We start from the raw sequence: 18,399 nt of genomic DNA on the forward strand, positions 1-18,399 counted from the left end.
AAGGAGAAGAGTGGAGGAAAAGATAGGATAGAGACTGATGAGAAACACTACAGCAATGTTTCACTATGGGTGGTGCTCAAATCTGGTGCTAGGGCTCTAACTCTAGTTACTATAGTCACCCCTCTCACAATTTACAGAAAGTCTCTCGATTAGCAAAGTCAGAAAGTTACCTTGATCCTGTCAGTTTCCATGTCCTTTCCATAGGCAAATCTATGAACAGCAATACAGACAACTCATCACACTTTTCTGGGTCTTTGGTGCTTTGTGTGTCCTGGATGATGTCTTAAACATTTTAAACAGTAAAGTTAAATGTTAGCACTAAAGTGGTAAAAGTTTTTAAACATTTGGATCAATTCATTTGTACACAACCCATGGTAAAGGATCATAGAGCTTTCAGAAGGAATCACTTTCATTAGATGGGATCTCACAAATAAGCAGTCTTGTTGAAAATAAAAGAATACCCACTTGGAGTGCTAAGTCAGTTTTAAAGTGGACTTACTGAAGTCAGCACACCAAAAGGAAACTGTCATTTGCAGAGATTTGGTCTTGAAACTGGGACTATGCTAAACTAATGGAGTTTATCCTTCCAAGGCCCAAATAAGTAGCAAAAGCATTATTTGCTTGAATAGAAAATTATTATGCAAATAAAGCATTTACCATTCTGGGGGCTTAACTGATGTTTGTATAAAGTCAGTATGCTTTCTACATGCTTTTTTCCCCCTGGTGGTTCAGTTCTTTTTCATTTTAAGCAAAGGTTTTATGAAAGCAGTCATTCCTATTTCTGTCTCTAGTTTAACCTCTGAGAAACTGTTATAAGAATGTTATGAGGAATAAGTTCACTGTTCCAGTAAGTTCTTGGGGCCCTAATTGTCCCTCATAACACAATGGAAAAAAAGTCTATATAATGTAGTAGAGTTTGGAAAAATATGATATAATATCTGTTGGTTTATTATTTTTTGGCCATATTACTCATTATCCTTGATAAGTATTCTATGATTGCTTATGTACACTCCTGCAAATTCTCTTCTCCCTCTCCTCTCCCTATGCAGAGTACAACCTGGAGCCTTGTGATGACCCTGGTGTCCCTGCCTTCAGCCGCAGGATAGGCTTCCACTTTGGTGTAGGGGATGTGCTGACCTTCTCCTGCTTCCCAGGGTACCGCTTAGAGGGCGCGACCAAACTGACGTGCCTGGGTGGGGGCCGCCGTGTGTGGAGCGCACCTCTGCCAAGGTGTGTGGGTAGGTGGTCACACGCTTTCATTTCATTCATCCAGCCGAGGGGACAGGGCCAAACAGTCAGGACTGGTGGGAGGGTACAAGTGGGTTGGACAGGGTCCTTGACCAAGAGGTAACTTCTGGACCTGGGGTGGGGTAGAGGATTCTCTTCTTTAGCAAGTGGGGAGTGAGCTTGATGGTGTGTGACAGAAGGAGAGTCTCACTAAGGCATGTGCCAGGGCGAGAGTGAAGGAAGTCTATATACAGCAAGAGGAGCACTGGAAACAAGAGGAAGCCAAACTTGAGAAACCATACTCAAATAATTATAGCCTTTGACAATAATAATGAGTAAAAGCAGTTTGATTTACTGATATCATGATGGGGGAAATTGTCAGTTATTTTTCATGCAGTACTAGAGATTGAACCAAAGGTCACATGCATGCATGGACACTACCACTGAGAAGCCTCTCCATTCTGTATCTTTAGAGAATGTAAGAGAAGGAGGGAGAGACACAATAGCATCACTCTCCTATGGAGCACCCCTGGATCACTATCCATGATGTTTCCATGTAGTACCAAGGATCAAAATTCAGGATTTCATGGCCTGAATTGGTATAAGTTTGAACACCATCACTTCTATGTCAGTATGAGTCTCCTGAGCCCACCCCACCACCCATACTATCTTTTCTTTTCTTCTATATCTTTTACGTTTCCTTTCTTTCTTTCCTTTTCTTCCTGCTCCTCCTCTTTTTATTGTCACCAGGGTTATCACTGGGCTCAGGGCCTGCAGTACAAATTCACCATGCTTATTGGTCATTTTTTCCTTTTTTAATTTTTTTAATTTGATATAACAGATAAATTGAGAGGTGAGAGACAGAAAGAGACATCTGCATCATTACAGATGTGGAATAGGGGTTTGAACCTACGTCCTTGCTCAGGGTAAATGGTGTGCCACCGCCCAGCCCCCATCCACATTCTCTGTGGATGGCACAGCTGCTGTTTTTCTCTTAGAAAGTCAATCTTTTTCATGCCTGCACTTTTCAAGTCACCCTTCAAAGCACATATGTTATTAATGTTATTAATGAAAATGCCAGTGTCACTATATTCTCTAAGTCCCCACAACCATCTCTACCAAAGTCAATAACCACTCCATGTACCTTTCTCTCTGGCATTAAGATCAAAAGCAAATCTTTCTGAGGGCTCAGGCATTGGACAGCCTCATGCATATATAAATGGATGAGTTTCCAGAATAAGGCTTTGATCCAGTTTAGTTGATTAAATGGCAGATTGAGAGATCATACTTTTTTTAAGACCTACTCTACTATCCAGTAGTAAATGAATGCCCTCAATATATTATTTATTTTGAGTATTTATTAGTTGATACAGACTGTATAGATCTACAGATATTCAATTTGTAGGATCCAAATTCTGAGTAATTAATATTATTTGAACTTTGCAGTGTGTCGTGTTTTGTTATAGAAGCTGAGATTCATAGGTAGATGTTTCTGTATAGTCAGTAACTGAAAAAGCAATGGACTTTTTCTGTTTTGTTAACGTAGCTTATTTATTTGCTGCCAGGATTTTTACAGTAGGGCTTCCCACCTGTATGATTTCAGCACTCCTAACAGATTTATTTTTTTTTCTCTTTTAGATAGAGAGTGAGGCAGAGAGGGATGGAGAGAAATAAAGACACCATAGCACTGATTCTCTGCACATAGTGCTCCCATGTAGTGAAGAGTGGCTCTAATTCTAGTACTAGTGCATAGTAGAGTATGTGCTCTACTGTTTAAACTATTCTCCTTGCTAACTTCATTTTAATTAGTTGAGTTTCACTGCAAAGCTCTGAGTAACAATTCAATTTTAATTATATTTCAGTAGACTATAAAGAGAGCAAATTATTCATATTAAGGAAATTATATTCATTCATCTTTACAGTTATTTTTAATGGATTTTTGAAAAACCTCAAAATCTAAACATTTATTTTTTTTTAGGAAAAGTGGGTCTACCATGTGTATTTTCAGTCAAGTTTAAAAATTGTTGGAATTTTGACTACATAACTTATGTTATTCTTTTTTAATTTTATTATCTTTAATTATTTATTGGATAGAGATAACTAGAAATCAAGAGGAATTGGAGCTAGAGAGGGAGAGAGAGGCACCTGCAACATTGCTTTATCACTCACAAAGCAAAGCTTTCCCCCTGTAGGTAGGGAACAGGGTTTTGAACCCAGATCCTTGCACAATGGAACATGTACGCTTAACCAGGGACACCACCATCCAGTCCCTATGATTTTCTTCACATATGCTTCTGACTGTCTTCTTTCCTCAGATATTTTCTGTGAGATCCCCAAGAAAGGGTATATAGTGTTTCTTTGCCTCAGACAGGTTTTGAAGTATTGATTTTTAAAATCATGGTGATACATCTCTGTACAACAGTAATTTTAACTTAAAAGAAATGTAAGGACCAACAAGATATCTCACCTAGGCAAAGCACCTGTTTTGCCATGTGCAAAACCCAGTTTTGCAACTGCTCAACCTACCACTTCCATGCCTAGCCTGGCCCCCACTCTGCTTTGGAGAACTTCAGTGCAGCGATATCATTTCCTCTCTCCACTTGCTTCTTTCTTTCTTCTTCTACCTGAAAAAAACAGAGAGAAAATAAATAAATAGGTTAATTGAAGTCACAAATTGCAACAACCTTAAATCACAACACTGCTTTACCAAGGATTATTGTTTCAACTGACCATTAATTTTTATGTATTTGTTATTTCTAAAGAGTTAATATCACTTATAATTTTTCTGCTTAAAAACCACAAATTCGAGGGCCAAATGGTGGCACACCCAATTAATTGCACATTTTACCATGTGTGAGGACCTGAGTTGGAACCCCAGCTCCCCACCTGCAGGGGGAAGTTTCACTGCCACTGAAGCAATTACTGCAGGTGACTCTGTCTCTCTCCCTCTCTATCTCCCCTCCCTTTTCAATTTCTCTCTGTCCTGTTAAAAAAACAAAATTCAAACCATAGCTATATATATACATATGTATATGTAAATATATATATGTAATTTTTGTCATCAGTTTGATGTTTTTTTCCTTCCCATGTATCCAAATGCTAATGTTTTCTTTCTAGTCTTATCTCCATATTGTAGTATAAGTTTAATTACTTAAATGCTAGTGTAAAAAGTAACATAATCTATGACTAATCAGTAATCTATTTACAATAAAATGTTTGTTGTTGGTTTTTGTTTGTTTGTTTTGCCTTCAGAGTTACCACTGGGGCTAGGTGCCTGCACTATGAATACACTGCACCTATTTTTTCCATTTTCTTTTATATATATAGGATAGGACGGAGAGAAATGGAGAGAGGAGGGAAAGATAGAGAGGGGGAGAGAAAGATAGACACCTGCAGACCTACTTCATCACTTGTGAAGCGACATCCCTGCAGCTGGGGAGCCAGGGGGCTTGAACCGGGATCCTTGCACAGGACCTTGTGCTTTGTATTGTGTGTGCTTAACCCAGTGCGCTACCACCTGGTCACCAGTAATATAACTCTTTAAATGAATATGTTTTCTTATAGAATAAACCCAATAACTGTAGTGTTTCTATCACTGTTAATTATTAGTAAAAATTACCTGTTATAAAGAATATTCACCCATACTTTGATATAAAAGGGACACGTCTAAGTATAAGCACTTTTTTTTTTTTAACCAGAGCAGTGCTCAGCTCTGGTATTATGATGGTGCAGGGGATTGAACCTGGGACCTTGGAGCCTCAGGCATGACAATCTTTTGGCCTAACCATTATGCTACCCCTGCCCATGAGTTTATGTTTAATCAATAATCAGTCTGTATTTGCATAAAAAACTATTGATTTTTAAATGATTGTTCGTGTTGGTTTCCTCATGTATGCAGTGGTTTTTGTGAATCTATTGGTCAAGTTCCTGTAGGGCTAGATGAATAGATTATGGAAAAATTTAGAAAATGCATGACAGGTAAACCTATTACCCAAACTCACATATAAACCTCATTAGGATAGATGAAATCTGCCTTTTAAAGATGATAGTTCTTGCTGAGATTGGACAGTTCTCTGTGTGAAGTCTGATGAGGAGAGAAAAATGATAAATCACTGTAATATGATAAACAAAGGAAATGACTCTACATGTAGCTGGAACCAGAAAACAAGGCCTGTTCTCCACAACCATGTTCTCTGGATGGTCACTGAGCTGCCTCGGTCATCTGTCCTGAGAAGAGAAGCTCTCTCTCTCTCCCTCTCCAGGTCCCAGGGAGGCTTATGAATGATAATGACTCTAGCTGGTTCTGCTTGGATTTGCTTTTCTCATGAGCTTCAGTATTTTTTAGTTAACCCAAAGTGACAAAGTTCTCATCTCACATTTTGGATTCAAGAAAGATGTGTACATATATTTATGAACACACACACACACATGTACACATACATGCTCATCCCCTCAGATATGCACACATGTACCTATGTACACATATGCAGACACACAGAAGCTTTGTTGTGTATGCTGAATTTGCACTCATAGCACTTTAGAGCTCAAAGTTTTCCTAGCCTAACCTCTTACCGTCTGAAGTGACCACCTTCCAATTGACAGAAAATAGAGTACTTTAGTTATTTTTGTTTTTCAACAGATTAAAAGTGCAAATTTGGGTCCAGATGGTGAACAGTTCTCTCATTTTCATGAAATATGGAAAGAGGTAGAAAACTTGCTGTTACTGAATACTTGTTCATCCTGAGCCTACTTGGCTTTGTGGTTCTGGCTCTCAGTGACACACACACACTAAACATGCATAATTTCAATGCTAAGGGACACTTTTTTTATTCATATACTGGGAAATACAGAAACAGGCAGAAAGATTTACACTTCCCATGTGGTAGTGGGGATGGAACTTGGCCAACATGCATGGCAGGTCACGTTCCCCACATGTGAGCCCATTAAACACATGCACTTAGAAACTAAAAATTACTAATGCAGGACTCTACAGTGGTGACACAGTGGCATCAGTACATTGAATGATCAACAGTTTAATCTGGCAGACCTACAACCAAAGCATGGGCACATCTGTTTTATTTTACAACCCGCTGTAGAACAGCCTTCATAGTAAAAAACAGTTTATTAACAGAAATGAGAATTCCTTAAGATGGAATTATTGGGGGCCTCTTTCCTGTCCAGCTGGTGAAGCAAAAACAATATGTTAATAACAAGACCTGCAAGGATAGAAGAGAGGGCTACCATAATTTTAAAGATTTTTACCATGAAAATCAGTAATTCCACTTTCAAATTTTCTCTCTTTTTTTAATGTCCTATTTATTTTAGCTGAATGTGGAGCAAGTGTCAAAGGAAATGAAGGAACACTGCTCTCACCGAATTTCCCATCCAATTACGATGATAACCATGAGTGTATCTATAAGATCGAAACAGAGGCGGGGAAGGGGGTCCGTCTCCGAGCAAGGAGTTTCCGGCTGTTTGAAGGAGATATTTTGAAGGTAAAAAGATTTGCTTTAATATGTCTCTGCCTTTTCTTCTCAAGGAATAAGCATGTTATTACCAATTCTATACTATATTATAAGTATATTTTACACACATACCAGTTTCTTTTCCAATTTACTTACCCCCCGCCCCAGTTTTCAGGGGGATATGGCATGTCATTCAGGAAGTGTGTTTGAATTCTGATAGAGCTCATTAGTGATCTTTGCTCTAACATTGTTTGGGTATTTTGGGGCAAATAATTTGACATTCTTTTATTTTATTTTATTTTTCCCCTTTTGTTTATCGTTGTTGTTATTGGATAGGACAGAGTGAAATGGAGAGAGGAGGGGAAGACAGAGAGGGGGAGAGAAAGATAGACACCTGCAGACCTACTTTACCGCCTGTGAAGCTACTCCCCTGCAGGTGGGGAGCCGAGCTGGGGGTTCAAACCGGGATCCTTGCACTGGTCCTTGCACTTCGCGCCATGTGCACTTAACCTCTGTGCCACCGCCTGGCTCCCATAATTTGACATTCTTAAGCTTTAGATTCTTTAGGTGTAAAAACATGCAACAGAATCTACCTTTGGGATTTCTCTAAGGATTAAATGAGGGTCTGCATGGTTGTGCACCCAGTTAAGCACACATAGTACTAAGCACAGGTATTCATGTAAGAATCCAGGTTCCAGCCTCTGCTCCCCACCTTCAGGGGGCTGCTTCACTTATAATAGTGGTGAAGCAGGTCAGAAGATGTCCGTCTTCCTCTCTCCCTATCTCCTTTTCCTCTATTAATTTCTCTCTGTCCTATCAAATAAAAGAGAAAAGAAAAAAAAAGGGGGTATGGCCACTAGGAATGTGGATTCAAAGTACTGACACCAAGCCCAGGTGACTGGAGGCAAAAAAAATAGGATTAAGTGATACAACATAGTTGGCAACTTTTGACATTATAACCCCCAAAACTACCTTTCTAGTCTCTCTCAGTTTGTATATGTTGTAATTTATTTCTGGAGCAGAAAAGGATTTGATGGGGTAGTGACTCCTATCAGGACCTCACAACAGGATTAAGGACTAAGGTCGAACAGTCACTTGGGGAGTGGGGGTATAATGTTGCTATAAATGGGATTCAGGCCTTTGGGCACTAGAAGATGCAAAATGTCCACATAGGGGGTGTGGCGCTCAGCTCTAGCTAGAAATGCCATATAAGTCCTGAGTATAGCCCCTGTACTTCCTGAGACCATTTGAGGAAACCAAGGATGATCTGGTGCCTAGATGTGGACATGTAGATGAAGCCTCAGGTATTGAATGCCAAAGACTGAAAAGAGTGATCCCAGGCAAACCCATACCAGGCCCCACTGCCTCATTCTAGCACCAAGTGAACTGCACATCCCAGATGCATTGTTGAGTGGTGACAGGAGAGGGACACATCTCTGTTCTTAGCCCCTCCACAAATTCCTACATTTTTCAGTGATCTTCAAGATGCTACATCTCAGACTCAGAAGATATCACATATAGGTTTCAGCACCAAAAGAAGGAACAGAGAACTAGAGAATCTAATACCCATTCCCACAGAAGTTCAAACCATATCTCCAGAGATCCCACCTGATCTCCTTTAAAGTTGTGTCTACAGCTTCAGAGAAGCTCACAGATTATAAATGCTTTACTTCCTCTTAAGTCTTCATTGGGCTTTTTTTCAAAACCATCATACAGAAGACTTCTATTGTAGCTGTTCTTTCACTTTTATAGTATTTCCAAAGTTCATGCTGGCTATAGAAAGATTTGTATATAAGAAGTGATTTCCAAGCAGGAAACTAGTACATTCTCACTGATTTGAGAGAGAACGTTTAAAGTTACTGCCTAAGTAACCCTTTTCAGAGTTTTTGATAACCTCAAATTTAAAAGTCAGCAAGCCTCCAAGGCAACCTTTTAAGAAACAATGAAGTATATGACTAGAGGTCCTGCATCAACATATAGGTAATATTGAACCAAAAGAAATGAATCAAGTTTGTTTTGGGGGTTGCATTTAATTTCAATTTGATCATAACAGAAAGCAAAAAAGAAATCTAGCTTAGTAAGCTTAATTGCAGAGGAACTGTAGTCATCTAAAATGTTTTTGCAGGCATGTGTTTTACTAAATATGTTAATAAAGTAACTGGGGATTTAAAAATCCATGTGGGATTGGTTGAATGGTTTAGCATAAATGTTATTCTCATAGTTCATCTGTACACAGTCTGATCAAGTGAGAGAAATGTGGCTCAAGTACCCATAGGGTACACATGCTGGCATTTTTGCAGGCATGCTGAAATGCAAATGTACACAAACAGGGTGCTTTTTTATGGGGAAAAAAAACATTCTAAAAGAAGCAAAGCTCTGGTGAAAGCAAAATTAATTTTGGAAGCTAAGTCCTTGAAGATAGTTTCTCTGAGGTTGGGAAAGATATCCCAGAACTGTTAGTCTAACAGCTGTAGGATTCCTTATATATTCCCTATACTGTGGCCACCTGCTTACTTGTTCTATCATGGGATATCTGACACTGATTCTGGGCTGGACTTATGGAGGTTGTTGGAGTACAAATAGTAGAGCTCCTAGTTAATGCAGAATGCAAGGAAACTTCTCTAACTGCAAGGGACCCTTGGACTCCAGCAGCTTTCAGATGAGGAAATAGAACTAGAAGACCTTGTACTGGATGAGAAGAACTTGCTCCCGATTTAACCGGAATTAAGAAGCAAATCTTTCAAATGTCTGTACTACTTTAGTTGTCATCTGGGATCCATGAAAAATGAAGTTAGAAATGGACAAAATCACACTTCTACATTAATGAGCTAATAATTTCTTCCTTCTGAGTTACCCTTTGCCAAACACAGAGCTCACTGCTAGTGACATAGGCAGTAGTTTAGAGTTCTGGAGCTTGTCATTCATGTTTCAATTGCTTATGTGAGCTGAGGTGACTCTCAGAGCAAGGATTCTGATGAGATATGTCATCTATAAGGTAAGAGTATGACACACTAGACCACTTATTGGGAACCTGATACAGTGGGGGTGATGGCTTTGATGTTATAGTAGATTTTAGAGTGAATTCTAGGATGTGTTTAACCACTTGAATGTTCTATTTAACTATAAATTTCTGTGAGTTAGAGAGAACTGTATGACCCTTGGAATAGCCTTGGTAATTTCTGAGGGTCCTATAATTTCCTTTGTAAGTTAGATTCCTTTGGACTGAAAACTTCTTGGTCTTAGAAGCTCATTTTAATTTAGGACTTGGAGATCCTCATTTAGGTAACATATTATTTTTGTCCAGCAAAGCTCAGTGCTTTTAAGTCAATGTAACAATCTTGTTTTTAAACCAAAATCCTCATCCAATAGAATATTAGGCATTACCAAGTTTCATGCTAACCATTAAGACAAAGTAACTAACCAGTTTGAGCATCCTCTTGTCAATCACTGGGGTCTGAAGATAACTCTTGTCTTCCTAAGAGTGTGTATGCTGTCTCCTTTGACATTAGCAGGTAACTGATGGTAGGACATCTCACTGCACCACTCCCCTCAGATAGTCCAAGATGGCTCCTAAGAAAGAATGACTGCACCTAAGAAAGGGTGACTTACGTGCTTTCAGTACAAAAATCCCCCCCCCATGTCAACTCAAAACAAAGCCTGTCTGCTTTGCCTTCTATTAGATACTTCTAATATCACATAGGTTTTTAGTCACTTAGGACAGTAAAGGCAAATGCAGAGGATATTAAGAATCAGGCTGTGCCTCTCTCTAGCACTGTCACAGACTGGGATTCTTTTATTACTACTAGTCCAGACTATATCCCCTTAGGCCCTGAGACTACAAAATATGACAAGATGTCACAAATGTCTGGCCTCCTACATTCAAAGAAGAGAATGGGGGATACGGATCTGGGATCTGGATTTCGTAGGCCATAGAGGACATACACACTTTAGATTCTTTGAACTTTATCACATAGATGAAAAGAGAGGGAGGGAGGGGGAGAGGGAGGTAAGGTGGGAACACTTGGAAACACAAATAAATATTCAGTGTTTAATCAATACAGAAGAAGCACACAAAGCAGTGGATGTAAGACAATCTGAATACAATGGAATTTTTGTTGTTAATAATAAAGACAAACTTTATAGAAAAGAGGTGTTACAGTGCTATCTGTCCACTATCCCACTGACTGTATAATTTTTTGAAGGACAATGTAAGATCATACCATCAAAGATTTGAATGCATTGTTAAGATTGCTGAACTGGAAGCACAGTTAATGAGTGGGACTCTGATTTCTCAATAGGTATATGATGGGAAAGACAGCTTGTCACGCCCATTGGGGGCCTTCACCAGGACTGAGCTGATGGGTCTGACCCTGAACAGCACATCTAACCACCTGTGGCTGGAGTTCAACTCCAATGGCTCAGACACAGAGCAGGGATTCCAGCTTACCTACTCCAGTAAGTGCCTAGGCTCTCACTTCATTTTCTAGTTGTTTCTTTAGCACATGTCTGGTACTTAACTGGGGTAATATGTTAAATGTTGCCTTTTATTTTGGCCTCTATACTGTGATTTGAATTGCAGCTTCGTTTTGCCAACTGTTGACAAGATACTAAAAACAAGCTTGAAATGCATCTTTTAGGACAGTAACATTTTCTTTCTTTTCCTTTCTTTCCTTTTTTTTTTTTTTTTTTTTTTTTTTTTTGCCATAGGGTTATCATCACGGGGGCTTGATGTCTTTATGATGAATTCACTGCTCTCAGCAGCCATTTTATCTTTTGATTTTCCCCAGTTTGTATTTGATCGGACAGAAAGAAATTGAAAAAGGAGAAGAGATAGGGAGAGAGACAGAGAGACACCTGCAGCCCTGATATGCTGCTTTTGAAGCTCCCCCCTCCTAGAAGGTAGAGACCGAGGACTTCAACTCTGATCCTTGCACATGGTAACCCCCAAGATAGCAGTACTTTTATAATCAAATGGATGTGATTCACATGAAAATATCAATTAAGATGTAACAACATCAATGGTTGATGATGATATAACCCTTGTTGGCAAAAATTTGTATGCATTAGCATGAAAAAATTTTAAATAAATGTTTGGTGTAACTAATAGTAATAGTCTTATGCCCATCAAGTGCCAGTACTTTCCTAAAGTACCTCTTTTTATATAGACATATAGGGATATATATGTCTTTATTAGATCCTATATGCTCTAGACTATGTTGTATGTATGTAGTAGACATTTAGTGTATATACATATAAATCCACACATACGCTCACACACATTGGCCTTATGATATGAGCTGTTTGTTGTCACCACTAATGTTTTAGGCTACCAAATATAAGTAATTTTGAATTTTTGTTGAATATATCAGGCTTATTAATAGGTAAACAGAGATTTCTTCTGGATTTCACAGTTGCAAGTATTGTCCTTTACTACTCACCACTTAGTATAAATCGATTTGAACACTGTTTTTTCTTTTTTCATATATTTAAAATTCTGGGGAATGAACCTGGAGCCTTACAGATACACAGCAAAGCTCAACCACCTCCTCAAACTAAATACTGTTTGTATTTTAAGAGAGAAAGTGAGAGGGAAAAGAGAGAAGAGATTCCAAAGTCTTGCTCTAAAAATTTTTGGAGTTTCCTTGCTAATGTGCTTGGTGCTCCCATAGGGTACAAGGGATGGAGAAGAGGACATTGTGCATGACAAGGTGTATGCTTAACCTACTGGCTATCTCTTGGAACCAGAAATAAGTGTGTGTGTGTGTGTGTGTGTGTGTGTGTGGTGTGTGTTTATTGCCACCAAGGTTACTGCTGGGGCTAGATACCTGCACAACAAGCCATAGCTCCTGGTGACATTTCCTCCCTCTTTTTCTATTTATTATTATTATTATTATTATTTATTATATTTATATGGCAGAGAGGAATTGAGAAGGGAGGAGGAGATAGGGAGAGAGAAAAGGAGACACCTGCAGCCTTGCTTCACTTCTCATGAAGTTTCCTCCCTATAGGGGCCTGGAACTTGCACCTGGGTACTTAAGCATGGTAACATGTATGCTCACCCAGGTATGCCACATCCCCATCACAGATGTGTTTTTTTAATGACTTTCAAGACAAAAATGAAGAAGAAACTGTACCTGTCATTCAACTTTTTTAAATTATAAAGTAAAACTTTTAACTTGTTTGCTATGTATTCACATAATATCAAACCCAAAAGCTTGATTGACACTAATCACTATTGCATAAGAAATTTAAAGTTTTTGGTGTTTGAGTAGCAAAGTGTGTTATTGATAATCAGTACAGATTCCTATATTGGACTGATAAGCAAACAAAGGCTTGGGGAAAACAAAACCCTTACAGTCACAGAACTAATCAGGTGCCTTAAGTGCAAGAGTAATTGCCTTAAATCTCCTTAGACAGGAGAAATTACAGTTGAAGAATTCTAGGACTTGGGGTAAAAACAGAATCAGAGTAGCTGACATCAAGGGGAAAAAGCAATTTTCACTTTCATGAAAATAAGCATTCGGAGGACTCGGTAAATAGAAAGCACTTTAATTATAAGATTTGCAAAATAAATTGGTAGCAATTGACATCACAAAACCAATTTATTTCTTTACTGTAATGTCACTTTTTAGAGCTTCACTCTGAAAATGATTTCAAAGAGTTCTAGTGAAATAATTCTACTTTGCTCACAGATAAAATGTGCTATAGTATGACCTCTTCTACCTCTAGTCCTCTGAGGAGCAGTTCCTCATGTTATGTATTATTACTACAATATGTGAATCTCTGAGTCACAACTTTTGCCTCTCATTCTAGAGGACTCTGGAGATTTGACAAGGAAACCATTATGAACCCCTTAGGTACCTGAACATATCCCTTTGTGTATCTGGGATGGGTTTCTAAGATTCTGACTGGTTGCCTTAGTCTATGTGACAATCCAACCTTCATACTGCAGACTGTTGGCAAAGAGCAGGACATGCTGAATTGTGTAACAGAACAAGCAAGCTTCAGTTGTGCCCTTCATCTCGCACACCTCAGTTGTCCGCACTAGTCGCCATATCTGGAGATTACAGGTAGAACCTCACTTCTAAAAGAAAGAGCATTAAGGTAGTCTGGGAGGCGGCACAGTGATAAAGCTTTGGACTCTCAAGCATGAGGTCTCAAGTTCGATCCTCAGAAGCACACGTGCCAGAGTGATCTCTAGTTCTTTCTCTCTCCTCCTATCTTTCTCATAAATAAATAAATCTTAAAAAAAAAAGAAAAAGAAAGCATTAGGCCACACTTCTACTTTGTCTCTGATTCTACTCACATTTCCTGATTTCCCCTCCAACCATTTCCAATGTGAGGCATTCTTGGAAATAGTGGTCCTCTATTTGTATAGTTGTGTCAAAGTCATCTCAAAACAAAAAACCTGTCTGCTGGAATTGAAAGTCTCAGGATTTGCCCTTGAGGAAGAGCCCGTGGACACTTCCCAATATCCTGATTTCCCCTTTGAACAACAATTCAAAAGATACAGGTGCCCTGGACACCTGTGACTAGATTGTATCTGGGATGGGTTCCTCTGCTTCAGGAAGAACTACTGCAATGTGCTCTTCTCATCCGTTCAGTTGCACAAGGTTGTTTTGGCCGATGCTTCCACATGGTGTCATACACAGCTTGAGGGCATTGCTGTTCCTCCCCTTTCTCTGAGTAGTTTTGAGAAAGCTTGCATCTGTGCATCTATTTATGGGCATTTTCCAATTTTTATTGCAGAGCAGCACATACTTTAGGAATAAAAAAGCAGAGTGTGTTATGGTAATGATTAGGGTTTATCTCCTGGCATATTCAGCTGGACAGGAATAATAATTTACTGCCTATTGGCCAATTCTCTCTCCTCCCAAGAGTACAGATTCTCCCAGGTGTAAATTGTTTCCCAGAGCTGAAATATGCAGCCAGATGGGAAGAAGTGCTTGTGTTAGAGAGTTGATGGTGCAACTGTGATAAAATAAAGATATTAAGTTCATACTTAATTCTTAGATTATACACTACATAATTATACTAAGAAATCCCAAGCACTCATGATGTGATTGAATACATGAGTCAAATTTATTTATTCAAGAAAGATGGTATGGAAGTAGTGAATGGTTGCTGAAGACTGTGGAAAGGTACTTTAAAATATTTTCAAGACTGTCTCTTGCTAGTTAATTGCATTACTTAAGGAAACACTAGTATTTAAATGTTCCAAATCCTTCAATTATCATATCACACACATGAGTAGGTTAGAAAATGTCAACAGAGAGTAAATATATAACTTCATAAACATTTTGAAATCTTCTAAAAAATATAGTTATTAGCCTGTTCTTTAAAATGGGCATTATATGTTCACATGCCTTCTACTTTCACTATTTTGACAATTCCGGATGTTGATGAGCTTCTTTAACTCAGCTGCATAAGAAGGACCTTGAGTCTCTAGTAGATATGCTGTGATTTTCAATTCTGGAAGGGCTAGCTAGGATCCAAATATAGACCTTTCAGCTGAGCCTGAAGTCTCCTCAGGCTTATCTTCAAATATTTTATATGATCCCACTTTGATGAATGTATCATATATCAATGATATTTGCATAGATAAAGGCCATTTCAAGGGAAAAGGCCAGGTTCTCTTTAGGAAAAAATGCAGCAAACATGAATCGGAATTTATTTAGCAACTATTCATTTCTGACTAGTACCAAACATATTAAGAAATGTTTACCTCCATTACAAAATGCTGCAGGTTTTTTACAGATTTATGCATCTCAGAATAGATAATTGTCTTCAGAGTCTATAATTAAGTCAAAGGGAAGCATAACCCACAAGATATTTTCCATCAGGACAATGGGGTTAATTTGTTATTCCCTCTCCACCTGGCACAGATGACTGAAGTGAATTATATAAAGAGTGAATCGGGTCATTGTTATTCAAGCTGTATTCCAAGGAGCACTAAAATTCCACAAAGCTGTCTCAAAGCAAAAGATACTCACCTTATTTAGCATAAGCATTTTTTTAAAGCTCTTCAAAATCAGGGGGGGAAATATCCTGACAATAGTTAACTGTGTTGTCTAAATACCTCAACAACTATTATTAGAGAAAAAGTAGAAGAAAATTTTCAAATCCTATAACAACTTCAAAAATTGTTTTTTTAAAAGTGTATTGACTGCTTTAAAGTTCCATAAGAATATTCCCTGAAGAGTTGTTCTTCAGAAATGGCTTACTACCACAGGGGGATTTGGAAATGAAAGAGACTTTCTGGACTGTGTGCTCATAGCTTTTGAAATAGAGAGAAGTAAACCCTTCCTTCTGTGGAATGTGCAGGAGGCATTTTCCTACCACTGTGAGTTTCATCCTTCCTACATGTTTCTGCATTTATTATTACTCAACTCTCACCCAACTGTGAATACAATGTTTTCATGTCATGCTCTGTGCTCGGACATGCCAGTTGGGGATTTGTATATAAATTGACCATTGTGGTCATAAGAAAATAGAGACAGATTTCTCAAGTGTCGAAAGGATGGATTACATGAAAGTTTGCAGAGGGTGTATGGGATTTGAAGTGTGTAGAACAAACAGAATTTATTTCTTTCCTTTCCTTTTCTTTCTTTGTTTTGTTTATTATCACCAGGGTTATTGTGGCTGTATATCTGCTTGAGGCATCCACAGCACTTAGTGGCTATTTTTTCCCTTTTTTAATTTATAGGACAGAGAAATTCAGAAGGGAGTGGGAGATAGAGAGTGAGACAGAAAGAAAGACAATTGCAGACCAGCTTCACCACTCATGAAGCTTTCCCTCTGCAGATGAGTAGTGGGGGACTTGAACCTGGATCCTAACACAGTAATATGTGTGCAATGCAAAATCATTTTTTAAAAAAAAGGCTAGAAAGTGACTAAATCCTAGTACTAGTGAGACCAGTTTTTATATTCAGAGGTAGAAACTGCAGTGAGGGTCTTCAGACAATTCAGTGAAGATCAGAAGTCAGTGATACACACAACCTCTCTTGTGAGGAATTGAGCATGAAAAGGGTACTGAGGAACTAGTAATTCCGTCTACAGGAATGTAGGACACAGTGAAACTAAAGACTTGGATAAAAAAAAATAAGAAATAAAGAAATGAAATCAATTTGACTGAATAGGCATCAGGAGCAGTACCTAGGCTCACTTGTGGAAATTAAATATTTTGCATTTTGACACTGAGTTGCAATGCTCAGTCTAAATCAGTAGTAAGAATGATCCACTGTGCATCTTGTAAAGTAGACAGATAGATGTACCAGATATATGAAATCATGTTGCTTATGTAGATGGCATGTGAATTGGCTGGTGATACTCCAGAAGCCACTCACTTATGGAGGGAGTGGCATCAGGGCCTAAAGATATCTTAAAATAATTGCTTCATGAGTCCAGGTGACCCTGAATGGCTAAGTCCAGGAGAATTTTCATGGAGTAGTAAGGGAGAGGGGACATAGGAAGAAGGACCCAGAACTCAGGGTCAAATTCACCAAAGTTGTTTGTTATACTACTTGGTTAAAAGAAAAACTGTTACATGCAGAAGAATGAAACTGAACCACTATATTTCACTATACGCAAAAGTAAATTCCAAGTGGATCAAGGACTCGGATGTTAGACCAGAAACTGTCAGATACTTAGAGGAAAATATTGGTATAATTATTGTTAAACTTTGTTTAATAGAGACAACCAGAAATTGTGAGGAAGGGGGAGATAGAGAGGGAAAGAGACAGAGAGATACCTACAGCCCAGCTTCACCACTCATTAAGCTGCAGATGAAGAGTTGGGGCTTGAACTTGGGTCCTTGTGCATTGTAATATGTATGCTCACAAGTGCGCCACCACCTGGCCCCTGGGATAGTTATCTTTGATGCAGTTACCTGATGAATTGTCAAGTAAGCATTGAGGCTTTCAGCTGCAAAGGAAAGACCAAGGCTAACCTCTTAAATAGACTTCAAAATGATACTGAACAAAGATGCCTGCATTAAGTTGGAACATTATTGTATATTTAGAATTGATTTTGCTATGAGAATAACAGTATTACAAGAGGGAAAGCTGTCAGCTCAGTGGTCTGACATGCATATGACTATTTGCTTATATGATTGCATTGTTAACAACCTCTACTACAATATATGGAGATGTTTTCATGCATTTTTATAAATGTATGTATGAAAATTGTGGTTTTTACACTGCTCTTACAAGAAAAGAAAGTTTATAGTATCATCTTCAAATTAGAACACCTTAAGGTGGAAATACCACAATGCAAAAGACACTTCCTATAATTCAGATACAATTGAGAGATGGACTGCTAGACTGTCCCTAATAAGAAGTGTGTATTTATTGTAATAGAACACTGATAGTTTGTCTATGGCTATGCCACTTGGAACATGCCTGTTCTTGTCTGATTTCAAAACACAGATATTTTATGTTACAGTTTTTTTTTTAATGATTCAAAAGTGGTTTACAGTACTACAAGATTACAGGGGTATAGTTTCACACTACACTCACCAACAAAGCTCTGTGAAATTCTCCCCAACACCTGTAGCCCTACACCCCCTCCCAAGGATAACAAAGATAACCACTATGGTTCCACAAAAAAAATATTAGAAACAGTTTAGTCATTTTCTTTTCTTCTTTTGAAAGTTCATGGGTTTTAACTCCCTACATTCTGTAACTGAGCAAGAGGAGAGTGGCAGATG

At 38.4% G+C, this 18,399-nt stretch overlaps 1 protein-coding gene across 1 annotated transcript in view; it reads left to right on the forward strand.

Moving 5' to 3' along the window:
- CSMD1 (CUB and Sushi multiple domains 1) overlaps nucleotides 1-18,399 on the forward strand; it is a 1,841,590-nt gene that overhangs the window by 1,566,020 nt on the left and 257,171 nt on the right. Inside the window, exons 21-23 of the mRNA XM_060184943.1 lie at nucleotides 1,050-1,238; nucleotides 6,553-6,722; nucleotides 10,991-11,147. Of these exons, the coding sequence (XP_060040926.1) occupies nucleotides 1,050-1,238; nucleotides 6,553-6,722; nucleotides 10,991-11,147 (516 nt within the window). The remainder of the gene's footprint in view (nucleotides 1-1,049; nucleotides 1,239-6,552; nucleotides 6,723-10,990; nucleotides 11,148-18,399) is intronic.

This window comes from Erinaceus europaeus, chromosome 2 (genome assembly GCF_950295315.1).
Source record: "Erinaceus europaeus chromosome 2, mEriEur2.1, whole genome shotgun sequence".
NCBI classification, from domain to species: domain Eukaryota; kingdom Metazoa; phylum Chordata; class Mammalia; order Eulipotyphla; family Erinaceidae; genus Erinaceus; species Erinaceus europaeus.